The following is a 27,776-nucleotide window of genomic DNA, read 5'->3' on the forward strand; positions in this document are numbered from 1 at the left end:
TTTAGTTCTCTAGTTTTGCTACATTTTTCTATTAACATGACTATCGATTCTATGATTTCCATAATTCAACCACTTTTCCTTCTTGATGTTGCAATTTCACTATTGAAGAAGGCTATTATTTACAGATTATTTAATCTTTGAAATTTGAATTACAGGCTTTGCCAAATTATCCCCATAAATTTGATCTCATTTCTGCAAAGCCTCTAATTGCCTTAAAAAAAATGTATACAACAATCTAAGATCTCCTACAAGTATATACTTTTTCAAACAAATTTTATTCAATGAATTTCAAGCATACATTTATAGAAGTTTAAATAATCACAGTTAATTTCAAGCAGTCATCATCATTTTAAACATTTTTTTCTGTCACATTATACGTTTTACATTATCAACTTATACAACAAACACTAAAACAGCATGAATATCAACTCATAAGGGTTCAATACTTTAATTCTCTATTCTCAACCTCCCCAATGAGCCTTCCAACTCTCCTCAGGTACGCCATGCTGTATCTTTGAATAATTGCATTATACAAGAGATTTCTCTTTGTGTGTATCTTTTTTCTATGAATGTTCTCCACTTTTTAAAGAACTTAGCCGTGTACCTCTCTTTACTACTTTCTGCTTCTAATTGATTCATCATCACCAGAGTTTTCATGGTATTTTTATATCCGACATGTCAGGTGCTTGTCTTTCCAGCCAGTGCCTCAATATACACTTTCTAACAGTTAATATCATCACATGTATTGCCCTTGGGATGTACGGGTGTGTGTCCCTTTCTCCAGCCCTCAGCGTTGTATCGTGAAACAGGCAAAGTATCGGATCCTTAGATATCTTAATTCCCCAGATTTTATGGATCTGAAGAATTGCTTCCACCCACACTTTTTCTATCACTGGACATACCGATAGGCAACGCACCAAGTTTGCCTTTCGTAAGTTGCATTTGGTGCAGCTGTTTAAATAGTGTACTGGCATTTGTATAAGGCAGGTCAAAGTCGTAAATAGCATTATGCATTAGCTTGAACTGCATCTCTCGCCACTGCTTGTTCACTATTACTTTTCTTATTGTTAACCAGCCCTTAATTATTTCTTCCTGTAGATCCTCAAATTCGAATGTGTTATCCCATCTCCACACTAACTCACTTTCTTTGTCACAGTCATATTGACTTCGCAAGTAGACATACAAGGACGCTAGCAAGATCTGTTCCGTCTTCACATCCATGAGAGTATCAAACCCATTTCTTGTTCCAGCGTTCCCCAACTCCTCATCACTGACGCGTAATGGCTCACCACCTGTCTATATTGAAAATGTTGGTTATTAAATAGTAGAAATTTGGCAGAAATGTCTTGCCAGCTATATACCCTGCCTTCTTCTAAGCGCAATATATCTCTCAATTTTTTAATTCCTCTTCGTCTCCATTCCCGAAAAAAATGTTCTGCTCTCCCTGTTCAAAGTTAATATCTTCCCACAGAGGGATATATTTGGAAAGACAAAATGGTAATCTGTACAACTCCCTTATTGCTTTCCACGCACCTCTAGCGTTTTGTAATAAGCAACTGAGTTTGACATGTGGCGGGAGTTTTCCTGTTTTCAAGTGTAGCATTGTGATCAGGTCCAAAAGTCTCGCTAACTCCTTTTCCAGTTATGTGTTAGAAATGTAGTTTGTGTTGTGTATCCAGTCTTTGATATGTATTGCTAGGGATGCTAAGTTGTAGGCTGTCACTATAGGCATTTGCATGCCTCCCTCTTGTTTCAATCGTGTCAGTTTGGGTATGAAATTCTTGGCCTTTTGCCTTGCTATATAAATTTGGTGAATGCTTTTTGTATTGTATTCACATTAATGTGTTTTAATAGAATTATGATGGTTTGCATCGGGTAGAGCAATCTTGCAAAGCTGATCATTTTGTCAGGTGCATTCTCCCAAACAGAGAGCAGAAGCGCACTCCATTTCTCCAGCTCCCTGACTATCTTATCTATTAACGGGAGGTAATGAAGTCTATACATGGCGATAGAGTCTATACCTATTTTTATCTCTAGGTATGTGATGTACTTTGTTACTATCTCTACATTTAAAAAGCTTTTTTCCCAACGCCCTGTGGGTCTGAGAAATAATAATTGGCATTTATTTATATTGATCTTGTAACCTGAAAAGTATCCAAAGGACGCTATTGAAACTAATATTTGTTTCAACTGCTGTTTTGGCTTTGCTAGAAATAAAAGCATGTAGTCTGCGAAACATGTCAGCTTTATTTCTCTATCTGCCACCTTTATACCTGTTAAGTCTTCTCTTTTTAGTAGGTGTTGGACAAGTGGTTCAATAGCTATATCAAATAGTAGCGGCAAGAGTGGGCAGCCCTGCCTATTTCCCTTTTGCACGTGAATTGCTTTTGAAAAGAAACCCAGTGTTGCTATTTTTGCTTGTAGGTCAGTAAACATGGCCGCTATATAGTTCCGAAAGATTCCTGCAATTCCCATTTTGTCCAGAACCAGCCCAAGCCAGTTCATATTGTCAAAGGCTTTTTCTGCATCTAATGCCAAAATCGCTGGATTACCCCTGACCTTGCCTGGACGCTTCATTCCGTCTTGGACCGCTAAGACCGATCTTATATTAAAAAAATCAGATCTGTTTTTAATAAATCCCACCTGAAGTGTTTCTATTAACGACGGTAATACACTAGTCGGTCCGCTAAGATTTTTGACATTAACTTCCTTTCCTCCTTTTATCGTTACTTTATCTTGCGTATATAGCTCCCTATAAAAATGTTCTAGAATCTGTTTTATTTTTTTGGGGTTAGCATGGTTTGACCGTGTTTATCTCTCAAACAATGTTTGTAGTAGGTACCTTCCCTTTAGCAAAATGTGCCAATAATTTGCCTAATTTGTTCCCATATATGAAAAATTGTGCGCTCATTCTCTGGTCCTTGAGCTTCTCCTCCCTTTCCAGCCACGTCAAAATTCTTTTTTCCGTTCACCCACTGTTCTCTGTTTAAAGTACTCACTACCTGCTAGTATCGCGTATATGCCTCCCTGAGTTCTTTTGCTGCATTGTTGTAAGTTTGCAATGTTTTTTTTTCTTATGCACCCCATATATCCTATAATTTTCCCTCTTAGCACCGCTTTCACCGTGTCTCAGTAAAGATGACTGTCTAATTCATGTTGTTGGTTATCCCAAGTATACTCCGTCCACCACATTTTTAATAATTTTGGAAAGTTCTCATCTTTTGCCATATATGTTAGGATGTACATAACGCAACACCAGCACCACCGGAAAGTGATCTGATATGACTCAATCTTGAATGGTTATTTCCTCCACTTCTGACTCCAATTTCTGCGAACCTATAAAGTAGTCTATTCTGGACCATTTATTATGAACTAGGGAAAAGTGGGTATATTCCCTTCCTGTTGGATGTTGAGTATGCCACAGATCTATCATTTTAGCTTTCTCCAGGAGTGGTAACATGACCCTGTCGTGTGCTCTTTCTATCTCGTTTGATCTGTTCTTTCCTGATCTATCCTCCCAAGTATTAACCACCATATTAAAGTCCCCTCCCATAACAATTCTCTTCTCATTTTCCATCAGAATCTGCCTTTCTAGGTCATGGAAAAACAATTTGTTTTGATTGTTGGGTGCATAAATATTGGCTGTCTATAATAAGTTTTTGCCATCTGTCCTCCCTGTTGTGTTCATGATCCCGTATATTGCACTTGGCTTGTTTATGAATCAGAATAAGTACTCCAGCCTTTTTATTCTTTGATGGAAATCCTAAGACCTGGCCTACCCAGATTTTCTTCATTCTCTCAAAATCTTTTTTTGTTAAATGCATCTCTTTTAGCATGGCTATATATCTGGTTTAAAGGGTACTTTACACGCTGCGACATCGCTAGCAATCTCGTTAGCGATGTGACACTCCAGATCGCAGATAAGATTTGCCGAGATCGCACATAGGTCATTTTTTTGTAGCGCCGGTCACACGTGCGATCTCGGCAAATTGTATGTGCGAACTGGCGTGTTACATCGCTAGGGGGATCGCTAGCGATGTCACAGCGTGTAAAGCACCCTTAAGTTTTTTCAGATGTCTCAGCACCATCATCCTCTTATGGGGAGATTGTAGACCCTTTACAATCTTTATTGTAATTTATTTGAGCTGTACCCTTATAAACTTTACCAATATGTAACTTTTAAATATTGGAAACGTAACTGTCAACCCCCCTATTTCCCCCAAACCTTCCCAAACCGATAGGAAGATGAATATTCCATGGAATTCCTTTTTTCGTGCATCTAGACTCTTACCTGTCCCAAACTGTCTTGTCCAGTTACTATCACTGGAATACTGTTACTGGCTTTCCCCTAGCTCAGATTTGCCCCTTGATATGTGTGTTCACTGTGTTCCCCAGCCTCTATGTCCTAACCAACTCTAGATATCAGTTAACTATGGAACTCAGAATTTTACTGCTTCGGAGAGAGAAGAGAAGTATAATGCGGAAAGAGAGAAGGGAGTGGAAAAGGGAGTGATGGAGAAGAAGAAAGGAAGAAGAGAAAGAGAGAGAAGATAAAAAAGTATGGGATGCACTCTCCTAGATGGTCTTCTAATGTCCTGGGTAAACGTTTTTTATTTCTCAGTCCACATCCTCTCTCCCGAGTATTCTCCGCTTTTCATTGGAACTTGAATCTTGGTGTTTAATCGATCATCCCAGTTCGTCTTCTGGCGGTTGTCTCTTGCTGTCAAAAAAGCCTTTTTCACATATGTGGCCATCAGATATCGTGCCCTAAAAGTTTCTGTGCCTCTACCTGGCGCAAATATCTTAAGTACTGCAGGGAACTGAAGTACGAATCTTATCTTCTTTTTCACCATGTCTGAGCACAACTCACTGAATCCCCTCCTTTTCTTAGTAACTTCCACTGAGTAGTTGTTGAATAGGAGGGTTTTGTGGCCTTTTAGTAGTATCGGTGATGTGGCTCTTCTATAGTTCTGCTGTATGGTGACCTTTTCAGAAAAGTCCAGTAAACGTTCAATAGCAGGCCTGGGTCTCTGAGGTGCCTCACTCTGTTGCTATACTGGCGGGGCAATTCTGTGTGCTCTCTCCACCTTTAGGGGGGCCCTGATTTCCAAAGCTGCTGGAAAGTCTTCCCCAAAAATCCACACTAATTGTGACAGAGGGATTGACTCTGGGAGGCCTATAATCCTGAGATTATTTTTTCTGGACCTGTTTTCCAGGTCCTCCACTTTCTCCAAAAACTGCTGGCTCACTTTAGCTGTTTTTGTGAGCTCTGATTTTAACCTTTCCACCTCATCCTCAGTCACACTGATCCTGGTCTCTTTATCAAGTCTTTCTGCCTGCTGTGAGTTGGTGGCTTACAGCTGCTGGAGAGACTCAGTAACAGTCTGCTCCAGCATTTATTTTTTATCTCTGGACCCAGCTTGCTTGCCACCTCCTTTGCCAATATTTTGTACTGGATCTGGCTCCCTGTCAGCCCAAGATCTTCCTCCTCCTACCCGTTCTGCCTGGGTGACTGCGGGGCTGCAGTGGAGGCCTTGCTTGCATTTGCTGTGCTCGGCACGGCCGCCGCCATCTTGTGCTTGCTGTTCCTTTGTGCCCTGGGGGATTTGGCTTCAAAGGTCCCTCGCTTGTGCACAAACCTCTCAATGTTCAGTGAAGAGGTGACTGGAGGATCTCACCCGCAGGCGAGGAGTGCTTTCGTGCGGGTCATCAGTGCGGGAGGCTCAGGGAGCTGGGGTAGAATGCGGAGCTCTGCTTACCCTCTGCTGTCCATGCACGCGCAGGAACCGGAAGTCACAAGTATATTTTTAATGCAAACATAGCATTTTAAATATCCAAGGGATCTAATTTGACGATTACAGACTTATAATCACACTTTATTTGATACACAAGCCTCGGTTCCTGGATTTTGGTTTAATAGCAAAATTAGGACAAAGATGTATTAAAATACCTCTGTTATTTGCAGTGGGTGAAGATTGAATAAAGGATGTTATTAAGATGTTGTTACTGCAATATATCACAGTTCAGTAAATTCATAGGCATAGTGAGTGACTATACAGTTACAGCACCTCTCTATCCCTTGAATTCTTGTATTATTATCTACAGAATAAAACTACCACTCCTATTTTAAATGTCTCCAGAACTGCAGTACCACACCATAATCAGATTTGACCTTTTTCCATTCCTATATGGAAAGAGTGCTGGAAAAGCCTAAAATGGTGTTGCTTAGCCAGCTCCATTTTTTATACTGGCTGTCATAGTCCTCCCTGATTCCCTGTGTTAGACCATATGATGTGGTAGCTGCAAGGTATTATGGGAAGCTCGCTTTTTGAGTCCTCAGCAGTGTGTGCAATTTGTAGTATGCATTTTGTTTCATGAATCATGATCTTCACAAATCGAATCGCAAAATGTTTGAATTTGTTAGGACCTACAAATTTGAGGAAATTAGACTCCAAGGCAATCCTCTGTGGATCAATCTGCACAACAATCTGCCTCATCGCCCAAAGTGTATCTACGCACCAACACAATAATTCCTAATTACTATGAACACACAAAAGACCCATTTTCAAGATACCTGCTTTGTATTCTTAGAGTGCTTAATGACATCTTACATGGAAATGAATAAACTCCCTGCATGTGTCTATTATACTTAAAAAAAAAATAGTAAAGCATTCCTCTGTGACTTAGATGTGGTCATATAAATACCATTATGTCAGCTGATGTCCTAATACGTGATATAAAATTATGGTGCCCTTTTAAAAATGTCTTCTGAAGTATATCCAGTTTAACTTCAAGACCTTCATCATATGTTGATTACTAAGCAGGAGTCAAACATCCAACCTAAAAGTGACGTCATGTTACTTTTACCAACATGTTCAAGCTGGATTTAGGGGTCTCCATTTTCAATTCTTTCTTACAACCACTTAATTCATGCTTGGATTTATATATGGTAACACATATACACCATGTGCAGAATTATTAAACAAGTTGTATTTTAGAGGATTTTTTTTATCATTGATCAACAACTGTTATCAATCAACCCAAAAGACTCATAAATATCTAAGCTTAATATTTTTGGAAGTTGGAGTGTTTTTTTTTTAGATTTGGCTATCTTAGGAGGATATCTGTTTTTGCAGGTAACTATTACTGTGCAGAATTATTAGGCAACCTAATAAAAAGCAAATATATTCCCTTCTCACTTGTTTATTTTCACCAGGTAAACCAATATAACTGCACAACATTTAGAAATAAACATTTCTGACATGCAAAAACAAAACCCCCCAAAATTAGTGACCAATATAGCCACCTTTTCTTATGATGACACTCAACAGCCTACCATCCATAGATTCTGTCAGTTGCTTGATCTTTTTACGATCAACATTGCGTGCAGCAGCTACCTCAGCCTCCCAGACACTGTTCCGAGAGGTGTACTGCTTTCCCTCCCTGTAGATCTCACATTTTATGAGGGACCACAGGTTCTCTACGGGGATCAGATCAGGTGAACAAGGGGGCCATGTCATTATTTTTTCATCTTTTAGACCTTTACTGGCCAGCCACACTGTGGAGTAGTTGGATGCATGTGATGGAACATTGTCCTGCATGAAAATCATGTTTTTCTTGAACGATACCGACTTCTTCCTGTACCACTGCTTGAAGAAATTGTCTTCCAGAAACTGGCAGTAGGTCTGGGCGTTGAGCTTCACTCCATCCTCAACCCAAAAAGGTCCCAGAAGTTAATCAAGCCCATACCAGTACCCCACCTCCACCTTGCTGGTGTCTGAGTCGGAGTGGAGCTCTCTGCTCTTTACTGATCCAGCCTCTGGCCTATCTATCTGGCCCATCAAGAGTCACTCTCATTTCATCAGTCCATAAAGCCTTTGAAAAATCAGTCTTAAGATATTTCTTGGCCCAGTCTTGACATTTTATCTCATGTTTTTTGTTCAAAGGTGGTCATTTTTCAGACTTCCTTACCTTGTCGATGTCCCTGAATATGGCACACCTTGTGCTTTTTGATACTCCAGTAATGTTGCAGCTCGGAAATATGACCAAACTGTTGGCAAATGGCATCTTGACAGCTTTAGGCTTGTTTTTCCTCAAATCATGGGCAGTTATTTTGCGCCTTTTTTGCCCAACACGCTTCTTGCGACCCTGTTGGCTATTTGCCATGAAACACTTGATTGTTGGTGATCACGCTTCAAAAGTTTGGCAATTTCAAGACTGCTGCATCCCTCTGCAAGACATCTCACAATTTTGGACTTTTCAGAGCCCATCAAATCTCTCTTCTGACACATTTTGTCAAAGGAAAGGAAGTTGCCTAATAATTAATCACACCTTATATAGCATGTTGATGTCATTACATCACACCCCTCCTCAATACAGAGATGCACATCACCTGATTTACTTAATTGGTAGTTAGCTCTCAAGCCTATACAACTTGGAGTAGGACAACATGTATAAAAAGTATCATGTGATCAAAATACTCATTTGCCTAATAATTCTGCACACAGTGTACAGGTACTGAAAAATTCCTTTAGTCAAGGGCTTTGTTTCAATTTTTTTCTATTCCACATGGTCCCTTTTATTAGCAATGAAGTAGTGACAGTCTTTAATATATATTTTTCAATAAAAAAGTAAAGTTGGAGGTGTCATGGTCCGTTGCAGTGCTGGGTTAATATTCAGATCAATATAAACCATTTCAAAAAACAATTTTTGGTGGACACAAAAACAAGATAAGGAGGTGGCTGTGTCGGGTGATACCATGCAAGACTTGCATGAGTAATATGCAAGTGGAACTCCGGCCTAATGACAAGCCACATATTGCAATACTTGTCAGCCAGATGAGCCAGCGCTCCTAAACATTGGTGAAGTTAGTGCACATGAGAGTGAAGACTGTGGTGTAAGCATGCGTACTTGGACACCCCATTAATCATTGAAAGACAGCGCCACCTCCAACAATGACGTACTCTTCTCATTTTGTTTGATTCCGGTGCTCATATCTGGAGTAATAAACAAGAAATAGTGACTGCATGACAATAAATGGTTAAGTGACCCAAACCAAAATGCACTCATAGAAGCCCTGCAGGTTATAAAATTATATTAGAAAAGTTATTGTTATGAAGAGTTAGGATATATTAAAGGGGGTTACAGGTCAAATAGTGGTGGACAACCCCTTTAAGGACTTTGCCACATGTCTTAGGATAAAAAGCCGAACCAGAAAATTCATACACAAACCAATGTTCCTAAAAATGGAATGACAATCCTCTTCTAGCTGCTGATACCACGACTTCTTAAATTATCTTGTTGGCATTTACTATTGCCTGGCTACAGTGTTTGCTAATTTCACTATGTCTAAAACTTAACATTTATTTTACATAGATTCTAAAAGGTATATTTACCACATTTAAGTGAATATGTGCACAGAAGAGAGAGGGAGATAATCCCTACAATATCCACTCCCTCCTGTGCTCTACCTAGCCGCGGAGGTCGGCACCCTAAAATTGCGCAACGGTGACCCCACTCCTCGACGGCTATCCCTGCTATGACCCTATGAGTCCCTAGCCAAAAAGATAAAGTGCAGTGCATATAATTAAAGTGCAGTGCAAAACCATAAAGTGATATTGTGCCAGTATGAAACTCACAGTCAACCTCTAAAATAAGAGATTGCAAATCTTTTCTCAATTAATTCACAATTATAGCAGGGATATAAAACTTAGCTTATGCTGCCTCATATTTATGCTGCTATAATTGTGAATTCATTGAGAAAAGATTTGCAATCTCTTATTTTAGAGGTTGACTGTGAGTTTCATACTGGCACAATATCACTTTATGGTTTTGCACTGCACTTTAATTATATGCACTGCACTTTATCTTTTTGGCTAGGGACTCATAGGGTCATAGCAGGGATAGCCGTCGAGGAGTGGGGGCACCGTTGCGCAATTTTAGGGTGCCGACCTCCGCGGCTAGGTAGAGCACAGGAGGGAGTGGATATTGTAGGGATTATCTCCCTCTCTCTTCTGTGCACATATTCACTTAAATGTGGTAAATATACCTTTTAGAATCTATGTAAAATAAATGTTAAGTTTTAGATAGGGTTTATGTAATTTGGCTGTATATCCCTAAACTAGTGGTATTTGCTAATTTCACTATGCACACAACAATTAAGCCTCTAATGTTCTTTTTAGGTTTTTTGTCATAAATCCTCTAAACTGCTATTGACAATACAGTAAAACGTTTAAGTTGTTTGCCGTTCCTGTGGTTCATCAAAATTTCTTCCTTATATTTATGCAATTGACTTTTTTGCTTTTATATCTTTTACGCGGTGTAGAATATTTATAAGCTATGTGCCATAATTGCTTGTGAAGCTTCCCATGTATACTTGTATATGACAATTTATGATATCTTCTGTGCCGCATAATAATTAAAAAGTTTAAATAAACTAACGTGACAATAGGTAAATTCATTCAGATAAGTCAAACAATAAAATTCATTTGTATATTTAATAAAACTAACATTATCTCTTGTGGGATGTTCACGCAGCAGGTCTGCATACAGATTTCCGTGAGGAATACAGACTCACCCTGAGCTGAAATCCACATGATATATACCCACAATTTGAGTTTCATTAATTTAATTTGGAAATCTGCTCAGTAGTTGATATGGCATTGATCTAAAATTTGTAACTTGCGAAAATTAAGTGGCATATCACTTATTACTATGGATTCTTGTGTGCGGAAACTCCATCAAGTAGCAACATGTGGATTAGCCCCACTGAATGGGGCAAATTAACACATAGATCCACCAAACATGAAGCAGCAAATCCATGTCAGATATCCAAGGATGTTCCGAAGACTGATACTGTGTATTGTCTAGCAAATACAGTAGTTGTGAAAAGTCTACACACCCCTGTTAAAATGCAAGATTTTTGTTGAGGAAAAAAAAATCGTACCAAGAAGAATTATTTTAGATCTATTTCAACCTTTAATACCACCTGTAATCTGTACAAATCCATTGAGAAACAAATAAGATAATTTTGAGGGGGAAAATAAAAATAAACCAAAATAATATGGCTGCAAAGTGTGAACATCCTCTCATAATTGGAGAGCTGATTGTGTTCAGAATTAGCAAATCACATTTAACTCATGTTGAATAGTAGTCGGTACACAGCTGCCATCATTTATAGTAATTCTGATTAACTCCATATAATATTTAGCTGTTCTAGTGGTATTTTGTTGACATTTTCTTGGTTGCATTTTGCAATTAAAACCATGGTCTGTACACAGCTTACAACACAGCAAAGGGATCTCATTTTGAAATTCAGGAGAAGCAATTTGGCACAACAGTGATATTACCTAGAACTAGATATCTTCAAAAATTGTTAAAAAGAAAACTTGGTCCAGGAGGCTGCAGCAATATTAAAGGAGTTGCAGGAATTTCTGGCAAGTACTGGTTGTGTACTGCATGTGTAAACAATCTCCGGTATTCTTGATATGTTTGGCCTGTGGGTTAGGGTTGTAAAATATTTTTCTTTCACTTTTCAGCACAACCATGACTCTGAGCATACGAGGGGCTGCTGATAAATTTTTTGGCTTTACACGGAAAGAAACAAGATAGGATGATGAAACTTTACATTTATTCCACATACTCTCCACTGATGTTAACACACTTCTTACATTAGCATTCCAAGTTCTGTAAGCCTAGCAAAAAGAAGGATTTCGGTTGTGCCTCAAACTAGGCATCCGTAGCAGCCATGGCATCAGATATGGTGTGAAATTTGATACCCTTTAGGTGTTTCTTCAGGTTTGGAAACAGATGATAATCGGAGGGAGCTAGATCTGGTGAATAGGGTTGAGGGGTCAACCAGCTGGAAGATTTGCCAGCTTTGGCATGGTCACTTGTGCAGTGATAATGGAGGCATTGTCTTGCAAGAACAAGATTCCTTTGGACAGCTTGCCACGCCTTTTGGCCTTCAGAGCTGCCTTCAATTGGCCCAAAAGTTCAATGTAATACCTTGCATTATTGGTGGAACCCTTTTGAAGGGAGTCTAATAGCAGCACTCCCTACATATCACAGAACACAGACAACTTCTCCTTAGTGGCTGATTTTTGCACCCTGAACTTCTTTGGACGAGGAGAACCACTGTGCGTCCACTCTTTTAACTGCTCCTTGTTTTCAGGGTCATACAAATAAATACAGGTCTCATCCATAATGACCAGTTGATTCAGGAAATTCTTATCAGTCCGTAAACCCTGACAAATGGACCGTGAAGTTTACACTTGCTTGCTCCTCTGATCTGTTGCCAAATATTTGGGGAACCACTTTGCAGATGGATTGCTCATGTCCAAATGTTCATGGCTAATGATAAAAACACGTTCATGGGAAAGCCCCATGATGTCTGCTATTATTGTTGCTGAAATCCATTGATTCTCCAGTATGAGGTTGTGCACAGCATCGATAATCTCCGGAATAGCAACCACTCTCGGTCGTCCAGGACGTTCCTTATCATTGGTACTGAAGTAGCCTGTTTTAAATTTGGCAACCCAGTTCTTAACTATGGAATATTAAGGGCATTGATCCCCCAATATCTGCGACATATCACCATGAATATCCTTCATGGACTTTCCTTGCAGAAACAAGAATTTTATCACTCCTCTGCTCTCATTTGCTGTGAATATCGCATTAGACGCCGACATTTTGCTTTCCCACATGTGTAAAACACTGTTGACATAAGCAACAAACAAAACATTTTGAAAACATATATTAGACACATAAGGCTTTCATGTGATGTAACATTCATTACCATAGAAAGAAAATTAGATCACAAAGCCAAAGACTTATCAGCAGCCCCTTGTATCTCCAGATCAATAAAAATATGGCTTTTGGAAAAAGATCAAAGTTTACGAATGGACTAGCCAGAGCCCAGACCTGAATCTAAGTGAAAATCTGAAGGTTGATGTAAAGAGTACTGTACACAGGAGATGCCTTTGCAATCTGACAGATTTGGAAGGGATAGTGGGCAAAAATTGAAAATTCTAGATGGGATATGGTGATCGACTTCTATCCAAAAAGACTGAATGCTGTCATAACTTCAAAGGGTACTTTTAACAAAGTATTAGTTTTACCTCTTCACGACCTTGGGTATACTGGTATGCCCAAGGTTGTGTCCCTGCCTTTGATGTGAGTTTGCGTACCAAGCCTGCATCTTTCCTTTCACATGATGACTTATCTGCAGATGTAATCAGCCGACAAGTGCCGCTAACATTCATGGGTGGATCGAAGATCTGCCCTCTGCTGTTAGCCATTTAAATCCTGCTGTCTATCTCTGACAGTGGGATACACCATAATGACAAAAATACTATGTTTTTCTAGTTTCACTCATAGTATTCCCATCCTTGAAGATTCCCTTGAAAACAGAGGCTTTAGTCAGTTACCTAGTTTTCCAACTCCTAAATCCAACCCTATACGAATACCAAAGCAATAGATTTTATCTATCAAATATATATCTAGATAAGAGACACCCATGACCATGCTATCATCTAGATAAGCTTTGATTAGAGGCAGACACCCACTCTTGGGATTTGGCTCCTAGAAAAACGATTTTGAAATAGAAACCTTGACAAATTAATTGTGAAATAACTACAACAAAGCTAATATTTATTATTAACAAAAGTACGCTGAAAATCATTGCTACTGACATTTTTATGTGATGTTTACATTTATCTTAGGACTATTGGTTTTCATTAAGCACATATTACTTTGAGGCTTTCTACTCACTGCCCACAACATTATACTCTCAACTTGTTTTTATGTCTATGCCCTTTTGTTGTAAATCAATGAAAATAAGAGATCTCATTTATTTAAATGCCAGGAAGAAGAATTAAGGAAGAGTGGAGAGGCAAAATATGTACACTTGAGTGATGAACTCCATGTATTAATTGAAGTATTTGCTCCACCGGGAGAAGCATATTCACGTATGAGTCATGCCCTGGAAGAGATTAAAAAATTTCTTGTTCCGGTAAGTGTCAGCTATTTGTCAGGTTAATCACTTTAGAAATTCATATCATTATAACATATCTGTGGCAGCACAGTGATAAAACTGCTACATTTTCATTATAGCCACAATCTTTATACCACTATATGTAATCATTAGGAATTTCCGAAGAATCCATGTATAGGAATGAGTATGTATGAATATGTCTATATACTGTGTATATATATATATATATGTATACCGTATATACTGGCGTATAAGACGACTTTTTACCCCCTTAAAATAATGGCTACAGTGGGGGGTCGTCTTATACGCCGGATATACGGGGGGGGGTGTGTATATACATATGTACGCTGCAGCGTCCAGGGGAGGTGGGGGCAGCAGCTCTGGAGCACAGGGGAACGCTGCGGGCTGCAGCCTTTTATCTCCTGCACCCGCTCATATAATATGCACAGCCGCTGTCCATCTCCAATGGTGCTGAAATCGCACGCAGTGAGGGGCTGGGGCAGCGGTGCATATTATATGAGCCTGCGCCCCCCTGTGATGGTACATGCCCCCCCTGTGTTAGATTTGGCCCCCAGGCTGCTGCTCATTCTAAAATAAAAAAGCTTTACTTACCCCTGCAGCGTTTCTCCCCGTGTCCCTGCTTCCACTGTGATCAGGCAGGCAGAGAGCTCAGCCTGCTGTGCCGATCACATGACCGCACTGAGAACCAGGAAGTAAGGAACAGAAGCATGGAGGGAGACAGGAGGGAGATAAACACTGGAGGAGGTAAGGAAAGAGGGTTTTATTTTACTATGGGCAGCAGCCTAGGGGCCATATCTGACACAGGGGGACTTGTGCGATCTATAGGGGCCATGGGCAGCACTATGGGGGCGATATCTGACACAGGGGGACTTGTGCAATCTATATAGGGCCCATGGGCAGCACTATGGGGGCGATATCTAACACAGGGGGACTTGTGCGATCTATATAGGGGCCATGGGCAGCACTATGGGGGCGATATCTAACACAGGGGGACTTGTGCGATCTATATAGGGGCCATGGGCAGCACTATGGGAGCGATATCTAACACAGGGGGACTTGTGCGATCTATAGGGACCATGGGCAGCACTATGGGGGAGATATCTAACACAGGGGGACTTGTGCGATCTATAGGGACCATGGGCAGCACTATGGGGGAGATATCTAACACAGGGGGACTTGTGCGATCTCTGTGCAGGCCCCACAGAGCAGCAGAGTTGTGTGTATTTGTCTGTATGTAGCAGAGTTGTATGTGTTTGTCTGTATGTAGCAGAGTTGTATGTGTTTGTCTGTATGTAGCAGAGTTGTGTGTGTTTGTCTGTATGTAGCAGAGTTGTATGTGTTTGTCTGTATGTAGCAGAGTTGTATGTGTTTGTCTGTATGTAGCAGAGTTGTATGTGTTTGTCTGTATGTAGCAGAGTTGTATGTGTTTGTCTGTATGTAGCAGAGTTGTGTGTGTTTGTCTGTATGTAGCAGAGTTGTGTGTGTTTGTCTGTATGTAGCAGAGTTGTATGTGTTTGTCTGTATGTAGCAGAGTTGTATGTGTTTGTCTGTATGTAGCAGAGTTGTATGTGTTTGTCTGTATGTAGCAGAGTTGTGTGTGTTTGTCTGTTTGTAGCAGAGTTGTGTGTGTTTGTCTGTTTGTAGCAGAGTTGTGTGTGTCTGTTTGTAGCAGAGTGTAGTACCATTGTTTCAGTCCAGTTGTGGCTTTATACAGCAGGGAGGAGCATTCCTTGCTGTACTAAGTGAACATTGGAGCGATTGATCTGTCAATGGCCCTTTAAAAACATATTGTACGGCTCTCGCGGAATTAAAATTAACATGTTGCAATCAAAGCAGACTTTTTTTCATTTGGGAGCGGGGTAGTCTTATACAGTGAGTATATCCCAAATTCTATATTTTTAGGGCAGAAGTTGGGGGTCGTCTTATACGCCCAGTCGTCTTATACGCCGGCATATACGGTATATATATATATATATATATATATATATATATATAAATATATATATATATATAATTTCAGAAAAGGAAGAATTTCTCCCAGAAAATTATTGCAATTATGAGTTTTGTTATACACGTTTATTTTCTTATTGTATATTGTGACAAGACAAAAAAAGAAAAAGACAACCTGAACATAATTTCACACAAAACCCCTAAAACATGCCTCACAAAAATTGTTGGCACCCTCAACTTAATGTTTGGTTTCCATTTTACCAAAAAGCTCTATTTTGGTTTCATTTGTCAACAAGACGCTTTTCAAGAAGAATTTTGGCTTATGTACATTTTGGCAAACTGCAGTCTGACTTATGTCTCTGTGTCAGCATTAGGGTCCTCCTGGGTCTCCTCCATAGCATTTAATTTCATCAAAATGTCAATGGATAGTTCATGCTGACACTCGTGCACCATGAACCTGCAGGAGGGCTTTAATTTCTTTGGAACTTTATTGGGGCTTCTTATCCACCATCCGAATTATCTTGAATTGCAACGTTTCATCAATTTTTCTCTGCCATCCACAACTAGGAAAATTAGCTACAGTGCCAAGGGTTGTAAACTTCATGAATAAGTTGTTCATTGTGGACAAAGGAACATGATAATCTCTGGCGATGGACTTGAAGCTTTGAGATTGTTAATATTTTTCAACAATTTTAGTTCTCAGGTCTTCTCTTTTCCTCTTTCTTTTTTCCAGGCACACAATGTAAAGATTGAGACAACTTCTTCCTTTTTTATCTGGTTTACCTGGTTGACCTGTCAATTGTTTTTGCCATTTGGGTTTTGCACTGCAAAGCTGAGTTTTTGACCAAAGTTCTGCAACAAAAAGGCTGCAATTTGAACTGCATAGTGCGGACAAGAAACCCAAATTCCCATAGACTTTGCTTGAAAAGCAGAACACAACCATTTTGGCATTAAACGCTGCAGTTGAAAAAGCAGCAAAAAGCAGGTAAAAAGCAACGTGCGGACATAGCCTAACAGGTGATCAGAACTAGAGATGAGCGAACATTTGGTGGTTCGGTTTGCTGGCAGGAAATGAGCCTAGCTCCACAGGCTTGAGCTTGACCTGAACCCCAGATCAGGTCACTGATTGGAAGTTTGAGTCTCTGCCCTCATACAACCAGCCATAAGCAGATCACTTCCAAAGGAGTGTGGGCGGGCTTTTTAAAAAAATGTTTGTTGCACACTACATTTAACGCTGTTGTTACCCCCAACCTGTGCCGTTTAAACACTGCAAGCAGGTTGCACAGGGCTGAGCACCAAGCGTACCTGAGCACAGTGTTGCTCATGCGAGTTTTGTTTGCACGTAAAGCATCCAAACTCCGAACCAGAACCTTGATTTTCAAATTCGGAGTTCAGTTCAAAAGCCGAACCTCATGTCCACTCATCTCTAATCAAAATGTTTCATCTACCCAAAAAGGGTATAAATAAAAACATTTGCTCAAAACGCAAAAAATAAGCCATCAATGAGCTCCACATCTCAAAAATTGAGAATGCTACGGGTCTCAAAAGAACAGCAAAAGCACAATTCTTTTTTTTTTTTTTTTTTACAAACTTCTGAATATCTTTTCACCACTTAGATAAAGGTTGAGGGGGTGTTACACACAGCAATCTCGCTAGCAATATCGCTGGTGAAAGCACCTGCCCCTGTCGTTTGTGCGTCACGGGCAAATCGCTGCCCGTGGTGCGCAAAATCGTTTGGAGCTATCACACGGACTTACTTGCCTAGCGACGTCGCTGTTGCTGGCGAACCACCTCCTTTCTCAGGGGGCGGTTTGTGTGGCGTCACAGCGACGTCACTAAGCGGCCGCGCAATAGAAATATAGGGGCGGAGATGAGCTGCCGTAACATGCCGCCCACCTCCTTCCTTACGCATTGCCAGCGGCCGCAGGTAAGCTGCAGTTCGTCATTCCCAAGGTGTCACACATAGCGATGTGTGCTGCCACGGGAACGACAAACAACCTGCGACCTCAACAATCAACGATTTTTTAAAAATGAACAATGTGTCAACGATGGACAATAAGGTGAGTATTTTCCATCATTAACGGTCATTCCTTGCTGTCACACACACTACGACGTCGCTAACGATGCCAGATGTGCGCCACGGAATTCGTGACCCCGGCAATATATCGTTAGATTTGTCGTTGCGTGTAGCAGGGCCTTAAGACTATACATGTTTGCTGTCTACAAACGTGTAATGGCCTGGGGAATCATATTCCCTTGTTAGTGTTACTGTATAGTAAACACAGTAAATAAAAAACAATAGTGGAATTGCACTTTTTTTTTGCAATTTCACTGGTCTCGGAATTTTTTTCTTGTTTTCCATACAATATGGGGCAGAATGAATAGTGTTTTTCAAAAGTACAACTCATCCCGCAAAAAACAAGCCCTCATAGGGCTATATTGACAGAAAAATCAAAAAGTTATGGCTCTTGGAAGAAGGTGAGAAAAAAACCAAAAAACAGAAAATCGCCCCGGGGTGAAGGAGTTAAGAGTAGTGATGGACGAACTTGCAGATATCTGGGATCAGTGGGACTAACCTGACTTAAAAAAAAAATTGGCTCTAGCCTGGAATTGATCCCGGATATCTGGACGGATGCCAGTCCCAATATAAGGTTATGGGGACCAGACGGTTTTAAAAAATGCTGATAGAAGGGATAGGGGGATTAGAGCAAGCGCATTATGCTTACCGAGTCTCCAGCACAGCTGTAACTGCTTCCAGGCCACTCATTCTTCTTCCAGGGCCACTCATTATTGCTCATCCATATTCACTGCTTCCCCCGCCCATCGACACTCCTGGCGTCACTGATTGGTTGCAGTCAGATGCGCCCCCAGCCACTCACAGACTCTGTCTGCGGGTCACTATCATGAACTAAAAATAAATAAAGAACGAAATTGTCGTAGGGTCCCCCCGTATTATGATACCCAGCACAGATAGAACTTACAGCTACAGGCTGCAGCCCCCAACTTTGCGCTTATCTTGGCTGTGTATCAAAATAAGAGGAACCGCATGCAGCTTTTTATTTATTATAATAGGTAAATATTTTATTATAATATAATAAAATATAATGGTCTCTGCCTGAAGCTCACAGCAGGCAGTCGTTGTTCTATGGCCACCCACTGTCACTTCAGATGTAGCAGAGCTGCAATTGTCGTGGGACCTCATGTGGATTATGTCAGATCTGGATGTTTTGGGGGGTTAATAAATTGGAGAAAGAGGGTGTTTTTTGTATTTTATTTCAAATAAAAGATTTTAGCGGTATTTGTGTTTATTTCTTTTAGATTACTGATTAGTAATGGGGGCGTCTAATAGATGCATCCTATTACAAATATAGGGCTTAGTGACAGCTGTGAGCTGTTATTAACCCCTTATTACCCAGATTGCCACCGCAGCAGGGCAATTAGGAAGAGCCAGGTAAAGTGCCAGGATTGTCACATCTAATGAATGTGACAAACCTGGGTGGCTGCAGGCTGCTATTTTTACGCTTTCGGAGCCCAATAAGCATGGCTCTCTCCATAGTGAGAATAACAGCCTCCAGCTGTCGGGCTTTATCATGGTTTGGTATTAAAATGGGGAGGACCCACACACAATTTTTAAAATAATTTACTTAAATAATGATGATTAAAAAAGCCGTATGCGATTTCTCTTATTTTGATACCCAGCCAAGAAAAGTGGCAGGCCTACTGCAGCCTGTGGCCTATAATGTGGGGCAGGGATGTTATGTCTCCAGGCTGTACCATTAGATTGAATTTTATCACAGTTGAAAGTGGCATTCTCCAGAGATTGCTGGGCAAGAAACTTGGGTTGAAGCCTCAGGTCTTTGATACACTAATGCCAATAGATTGTTGCTTTTTTGGCTGAATTGTCCCAACTCTAAAGTTTGGTGGATGAGGAATAATGCAGTGTGATTTGTTTTCAGGGTTTTTTCTACACCCCGTAGGTCCAGTAAAGGGCAATCTTAATACTCCACCATACTAAGACATTTTGCCACATTGTATGCTCTCCACTTTGTGGGAATAGTAGGGGAAGGCCTTTTTCTATTCCAGCTTCACCATGCCCTAGTGTTTAGAATGAAGTCCATAAAGGCATGGTTAAGTGAGTTTGTGTTGAAGAATTTGACAAGTCTGCTCAAAGCTATTACCACATTAAACACATTTTAAATGCACTAGAACAGAGATTGTAAGCCAGGCAGTCTCATCCAACATTCCAACATCAGTGTTTGCCTTCACAAATGCTCTTCTGGAAGAATGTGCAAAGATTTCTACAGACACATTCCAAGATCTTGTAGAAAGTCTTCTCAGAACAGTAGAAGCTTTTAGCTGAAAAAGGTAATCCGCTCATCCTTAACAACCTTCCAAAACATTTGTACATATATGTCAAATTTTTGATATGGGTGCATGGAGTTGGTTCAGGAGTTATGATGTACAAGCATCTGGAACTAAGGCAGGCTTTGCACACTGCAACATCACAAGTCGATGCTGCGATGCCGAGCGCGATAGTCCCCGCCCCCGTCGCAGCTGCGATATCCTTGTGATAGCTGCCGTAGCGAACATTATCGCTACGGCAGCTTCACATGGACTCACCTGTCCTGCGACCGTCGCTCTGGCCGGCGACCCGCCTCCTTATTAAGGGGGCGGGTCGTACGGCGTCACTGCACTGTCACAGGCAGGCGGCCAATAGGAGCGGAGGGGCGGAGATGAGCGGGATGTAAACATCCCGCCCACCTCCTTCCTTCCGCATATCCTACGGAAGCCGCGGTGACGCCGGTAGGAGATGTTCCTCGCTCCTGCGACTTCACACACAGCGATCTGTGCTGCCGCAGGAGCGAGGAACAACATCGGACCGTTGCGTCAGCGTAATTATGGATTTCGCCGACGCTGCACCGATGATATGATTACGACGCTTTTGCGCTCGTTAATCGTATCATCGAGCCTTTACACACTATGATGTCGCATGCGATGCCGGAAGTACGTCATTTTCAATTTGACCCCACCGGCATCGCACCTGCGATGTCGTAGTGTGCAAAGTGCCCCTAAGAGCTTCAATCGCTGCTGATTAACCATTTAAATGCCACTGTCAAACTCATTTCTATGGAATGATTGAATAACACAATAGTTTTGGTGCCCATTGTCCCTTGCTTTCTGGGGAGTTGACAGGTTGCCTTGTCAGTAAAAAGCTTAATGAATCCTTAACCCTTCGCTGTAATGTTGGTGCAACTATGAAACCTTCATGAAGGGCTTCATAGACAATAAGTAGTTTTATCTAACTATCTATCTATCTATCTATTGTGGGGGATTAGCTCTGGTAGGCATTTGGCAGAGACGCAGTGAAGAGGCCCAGACAGGTTCGAAGTCCAAACAGTGTCTTTATTCACACTAAAATTAAACAAAACAAAGTCTTTCGTCTGACAGAACAAAAACTAAGCCAAGTTTGGCACAGAGTTCAGGACCTACCAGTCAAAAAAGGTTTCACCTGGGCAGATGTCCAGCACATACAGTATACACTTTCAGCCAACATATATCTCCAGCAGCTCTCCAGCCCTACCACACAACACTGAGGAGATCTGGCTTCCTTTTTATGCTGTGCTACCTCTGAATCTGACCTAGCAGGAAAATCCAGCCAGGATTAACCCTTACATAGCGGCTCACCAGTGCCCAGAGCACATGCCAGGAGTGAAAATATCTCCCATTAATTACCACTCCTTTCACTGCATTACACTATCTATCAATCTCTATCTATCTACCTATCTATCCATCTATCTCTATAAACCTATCTATCCATCTAGCTATCAATGTATCATATATCTCACGGAATACAATAACATTTTTCCAAATTTTGATTTAGAATTTGTGTTCACTGAGACATCAGTTTAAATCATTAGTTAAACTGTAAATTCATCATAGAGTGAAGAATACAGGCACCTCAACTTTTAGCACGAGAAGTGCAAATTTATTTAAGTGAAATTTAATTTTCCTAAAATATCACAAAAAATTACATTATCCAGATTTTTTGTAGTTAACTAAATATGAATTCAGCAAAATAGGGTGGCTCCCATTCTGCTGAACCACAGAGAGTCAGACAAATGGATAAAATTAATAATAATACTTATTTCACTACTTATGTGTCCTGTTTCCTCTGCCTTGTCCTCCACACCTCTCTTTCATCTTTCCCTTTGCATGCATCCTCTTCGGTCTATTATGGTATGACTGGGCCTCTGACATTATTGAACGCCGTGCAGCCGTATCAAACATTTTGATGTCACGAAGCTGCAGCGTGCCTTACCCCAAGTGACAGCATGGCACGCAGAGACGTCTGAGGCTTAAACATGCCAGAAGTCACGGCCTGGAATAAGTAGACAAAAAATGCTTACAAGGGGAAAGGGGAAAAGAAGAGTTGTAGAGTGGCAGGCTGTGGGGACTGCCAGAGAGGTGAGCAGTGATTTATGAATTTTTTTTACATCATTTGTAAAATTTGCTCTTGGGTCTGGAAAGACAGTAACATTTACTTTGTAATAAATACCTTTTCAGCAAGTTACATTTACCTGTAAGACTGTGTGCCCATGATGAGTTTTTGGTGAGTTTTTAATGCTGCATAAAAAATGCAGAATCTTACAGTTCCAGCAAAGGGGATGGGATTTATAGAAAAGTCATGCCCACTGTGATCTTTTATTTAGCATAAACTGACTTGCTGTGCCTGTTTCAAATCTGTATCATGTCAAATTCTTTTGCGGGTACGATGAGTTTTCTGTCTGGGTTTTTCACATAAACTTGAATTAGAATTGAATTAGAAGCAGAAAATACACAGGCAAAAAAGGCACATGCATTCTTAGGGCCGTTTCACACATCCGGCTTTTCGCTGGATTGCCAGATTCGGTGCACTCCAGTACAGTGTATACAGTACAATGGTAGCGCGACAAGCTTCAGTCACATGCTGTCATGTGACCGGAGCATGTGACCCGGAAGTTGCTGTGCTGCCATTGCATTGTATCACACTGTACTAGAGCGTGCCGAATCCGGCAATCTGGCGAAAAGCCGGATGTGTGAAACGGCCCTTAGTGTGTTTCCATTGCGAAAATGCATTAAAAACCCATGTAGTCCGTACATTACAATAATGTTTTGTCAAAGCCAAAGTATCGAAATTCAAGTTGCATTTTCTAAATATGACATATCAGCAAAAAAAAAACAACTCAGTGTCAAAAACCTGACAAAAACAGAATGTTAAAAAACATACAAAAAAACGTAAATACTCTAATTTACATAATAAGTGTACAAACTCACCAAAAGCTCATGGTGGGATGGTAGCCTAAAATCCATGTGATTTGCCAAATTCGAATCTCTCCAGATCTGCTCATCTCTAACTACTTCTACGTATGAGGGTCTGATATGCCATAAATGAATCTCTGCTTCTTTATGATTTCCCTTTCTACTGTTATAATAATAATTATATACAAAGGAAGCATAAGGTCTGCACTCTTCGGTTTATTATGTCTTCCTCTTATAGCTTGAAGCAGTGATTAGAAATATAAGATTCATCTTGTTGATGTCTTTGCAGAGTATTTTTCTACTGTGATTGCACCATTTGCTTTTAGCATTCTGAACAAATTTCTTTGTAACATGAAACTAAGTGAGGAACATTATTCACTTCTCTGTTGGAATGACTCCAAAAATGGCTTGCTGAAAAATAATCTTCCTTGCCCTTCAGTCTTTTATTCAGGGCAGTAAGATCACCCATGTCCTGACATTTTACTGTGAGTAATTGTTGCTTGTAGAATTTATTGTTTCTACCCTCTATTATTTTGGTCATCTGCAAGCAGGGGTACATTCAGAAGCGGCTTTTTGCATGATTTACGTGTAGTTCACGGTTTAACTCTGGAGACTGGGGTTAAGAAGTTAAATTTCAGTAGTTGACTCTAGAGAAAACACACTACAACATATAATAAAAAAGTACGCATCAGAGAAGCGTGACCAACACAATTTGTAGTACAGGGAATACGCCATACAGCTGTATAAAATCAATGCTATTAAGCCCAGAACTGTTTTCTAACCTGCTATATGCATCAATAACAATAACTAAGAGGTTATTTCTTCCAAACCAATCTGCTGCTTGTTAGATTAGCTATTGAAAGTACATATTTCTAGATGCCGTCCCTCATATATTGCAAAAAGCCTTTTCCATTATCACATCAAATACTTTTGATTGAAATATTTCATTTGCTTATGTGGTTAGAAAAGCTGCAAGTTTATGACATATGCTAGCCAATAGATGAACATATCAGCTAAATACACTGACCATATAATATGTATCCAAGACGTGATGGGACTGTGGAAAAAAAGCGCAAATAGGGTCTTACCCGGTATGGGAGATTAGGTCTAGTGCTAAAAACGCACTCACCTGATAAGGTTGTGCCAGTCACAACTCCTTTCTGTAACGGTGGTGGTCAGCAGCGGCCCCGAATATTAATAGTATCATAAGCGAGGAGAGGAATACGGGTATAAGCCGCACTAAAACCAGAGTCCAGAAAATTTAAATAAATCCCTTTTTATTTTCACAAGTCTACGCATTTCAGAGATATATCCATCTCCTTCTTCAGGACAAAAGGAATCATATGTATGGGAACCTTCCAATTCTCCCCCTTAAGCAATTATCAAGTGAGATAAGGCATACCTCCCAAGGAGGGATAAACCATAGCTCGCTGTAGACAATTTTGACCAAACCCCTAGTCACCTCCCAGGCTAGAACCATTCACCCTTTCTTTCCACTATGGAAGGAGGAGATGCCAGAGGGACAGGGGCAGTGAGGGACATTCAGCAGATACCCAAGACTACAGGGAGTAAACCCAAATCTGGGTCTGTCCCACTGTATTCACGTCATGATTTGTGGATTGCTTCACAATACTCCTGTCCAGTGCCCAGGTCAGTGGTACCTGTCGGATGGATGGAAGGCCTGTGAATCTCTTACCTTTTGACATCCGCAGCATGGCTTTTGAGTAGAGCATGAACAACGCATATTGAAAAAAATCCAATGTTGTATTTGTAAGTGCAGAATCAAAGCTTTTCTGTGCTATTAAAAAATAATTAATAACACTTCTTCAAATCTCAACCAAAACCACCTTAAATAAGGGAAAAAAGGCACAAATGAAATTGAGCAAATATGAAATAATTTGAGAAGATTGTTATTGTGTAGTGCAGACACTAGCAGAAAATGGGCAGAAAAAAAGCATTTATGCTAGTTGTGAACACTGCCTTAGCATTACATTTTTATGATTTTTTTAATGGATTTAACCACTTTACAACCTTAGAAGTATTGGTATGTCCTATTTGGCAGGGGCTTAGTGATCTTGGACATACCGGTACGATCAGGAGATCATGCGGGCACAGTAGCTGTGTCTGTGCTATCGCCGCCAGGAGCTCAGCTTATGACAGTCGACCCCCTGCTCTCATAGCCAGGGATGGTCCCCGCATTATCCCTTGCTGCTTAATCCCCTAAATGCCGCAATCAATATCGTTTGCAATATTTAGGGACTGGGAGAGGGAATGCGCTATCGTTGCTACGGTGACCCAAAGTTGTCATGATGGTCTCAGAGGTTTGTTTCAGTGCAGCACTGACAGATATAATTGTATTGCAATGCTGATGCAATATATTATATCAGCGATTAGAGCAAGAAAAATTAATGTCCCATATAGGGGGAACTAAGTAAAAAAGTAAAAAAAATTAAAAGAAAATTAAACTACAGGTGTCATGATTTTTTTTTTTTAGAAATCCGTAAGAACAAAAAATGAAAATCGAAATTCCCACCAAGAAACATGTATATTTATCATGTGTACTCTACACTGAGCTCTTATACTGGTGATTACGTGTAAATATCTGAAAAGCATGATTCAGACAAAATTCCCAACATAAAATTCACTGTAATGAGCCACATTGAACTCCAGTCTGGCCTGTGGTTAAACGGTGTCTACCATTTCTCTCGCGTTTTTAGACGTGTAGAAAAGTGCGGTCAATAAAAGTTTTGTTCACCTTTGAAAAGACGGACAATGCTGAACAAAGGTCAAATGGACTCCGGAGTAATTCTGCTGCCTCATTATAGTGAACAGATTTGATGAAGGTTTCACCTGAATCACGTACTTTGGAGATGTAGATGGAAACCCTTATGTAAGTGCCCAGCATAGAGCGTAGGATAAATGTGAACTGATCAAAAATGTTATGTACCCCGAAATGCCACTAAATAGCATTAAACTAAACCCAACAAGTCCCCACTTAGGTCCATCATCTGTTAATGGAAATATTGGTGACTTCCACATTACTTGTAGCACAAGGGCTCTGGAAAATTGCTATGGCTCCCCCCACAAAAACAAATCCAGCAAAATCTGCCTTCCCAAATCCAAATGCCCCCCCTCCTTTCTGAGCCCCACAGTGTGCCTAAATCACAGTTAACGTCCCCATGTTTCACATGTAGTGAGGAGAGCATGCTCAATTTGAGGTATGTATCTCCAGAAGCACTAGCTGGGCATAATGTATGGACACTAAAATTTACTGGTCATTACTAACGCTAATTTGCAATTTTTACTTCTGCAACATTCACTATGTTTGACTTCATGGGTGTTTAACATTGACTAAATTGTTACTACATCCATAGATGAACTCTCAGAGGAGTCTAATTTCCAAAATGTAGTGACGTACTGGGGTTTCTTTTGTTCTGGCATTTACGGGCTCTGCAAATGGAGTTCTCAAACTATTCTATGAAAATGTGTGCTTCAAAAGTCAAATGGTGCTCCTTCCTGCCGTGTTGACAAACAGTACTGTACAGTCTCCTGTCACATTCAGGAGAAATTGTTTCACCCATTATGGGGCCTTTTTTTAATCTATTACCCTTGTAACAATTGCAAATCTGGGTTTAAAGAACATTTTAGTGGTAAAAATGTCATTATTTTTTCTTCAACCCCAAATAGTATAAAATTTCATGACAAACCAGTAGTTAAGGGCTACCTTGCGACTTATTCTTAAATACATTTACATGCCTTAAAAAAGAATCGCCACTAGAGAAGCAAATCAATTAGCTGCAAAACTAATTTGTATCGGGTTTGTAGGAAATCACTGGAACCCCCAAAACAAACAATTTGCTCATCTGCCACCACAGCTAGTATCTGTAATCCAATGAAGAAGGTATCACATACACTATCTATCTGATTCAGTTATTAAAAAAAGGAAGTCTTAAAATAATATTTCAGATAAAAAAAAGAAAAAATCAGAAATGTAGAAATGTTTGCCAATTTATTAAACAAGAAAAAACAAAATATGACATGGTCATAAGTATTCAGACCCTTTGCTCAGTATTGAGTAGAAGCACCCTTTTGAGCTAGTACAGTCATGAGTCTTCTTGGAAATGATACAACAAGCTTTTCACACCTGGATTTGGGGATCCTCTGCCATTCTTCTTTACAGATCCTCTGTAGTTCCATCAGGTTGGATGGTGAACGTTGGTGGACAGCCATTTTCAGGTCTCTCCAGAGATGCTCAATTGGGTTTAGGTCAGGGCACTGGCAGGGCCAGTCAAGAATGGTCATAGAGGTGTTCTGAAGCCACTCCTTTGTTATTTTAGCTGTGTGCTTAAGTAATTGTCTTGTTGGAAGGTGAACCTTTGGCCAAGTCTAAGGTCAAGAGCACTCTGGAAGAGGTTTTCTTCCAGAATATCTCTGTACTTGGCCGCATTCATCTGTCCTTCAATTGCAACCAGTCGTCCTATCCCTGCAGTTGAAAAACACCCCCATAGCATGA

The 27,776-nt window shown here is 40.4% G+C and overlaps 1 protein-coding gene across 2 annotated transcripts in view; it reads left to right on the forward strand.

Annotated features, from left to right (window-relative positions):
- The window catches only part of KHDRBS2 (KH RNA binding domain containing, signal transduction associated 2), a 658,172-nt gene that overhangs the window by 322,415 nt on the left and 307,981 nt on the right, over positions 1 to 27,776 (forward strand). For both annotated transcript variants that reach the window (XR_012751429.1, XM_075338445.1), the window contains exon 4: positions 13,865 to 14,011. Coding sequence is in view for 1 of the 2 variants with exons in the window: in XM_075338445.1 (XP_075194560.1) it covers positions 13,865 to 14,011 (147 nt within the window). In the remaining variant the exon portion in view is untranslated. The remainder of the gene's footprint in view (positions 1 to 13,864; positions 14,012 to 27,776) is intronic.

The sequence above is a fragment of the Anomaloglossus baeobatrachus genome, chromosome 3, assembly GCF_048569485.1.
Source record: "Anomaloglossus baeobatrachus isolate aAnoBae1 chromosome 3, aAnoBae1.hap1, whole genome shotgun sequence".
Lineage (NCBI taxonomy): Eukaryota > Metazoa > Chordata > Amphibia > Anura > Aromobatidae > Anomaloglossus > Anomaloglossus baeobatrachus.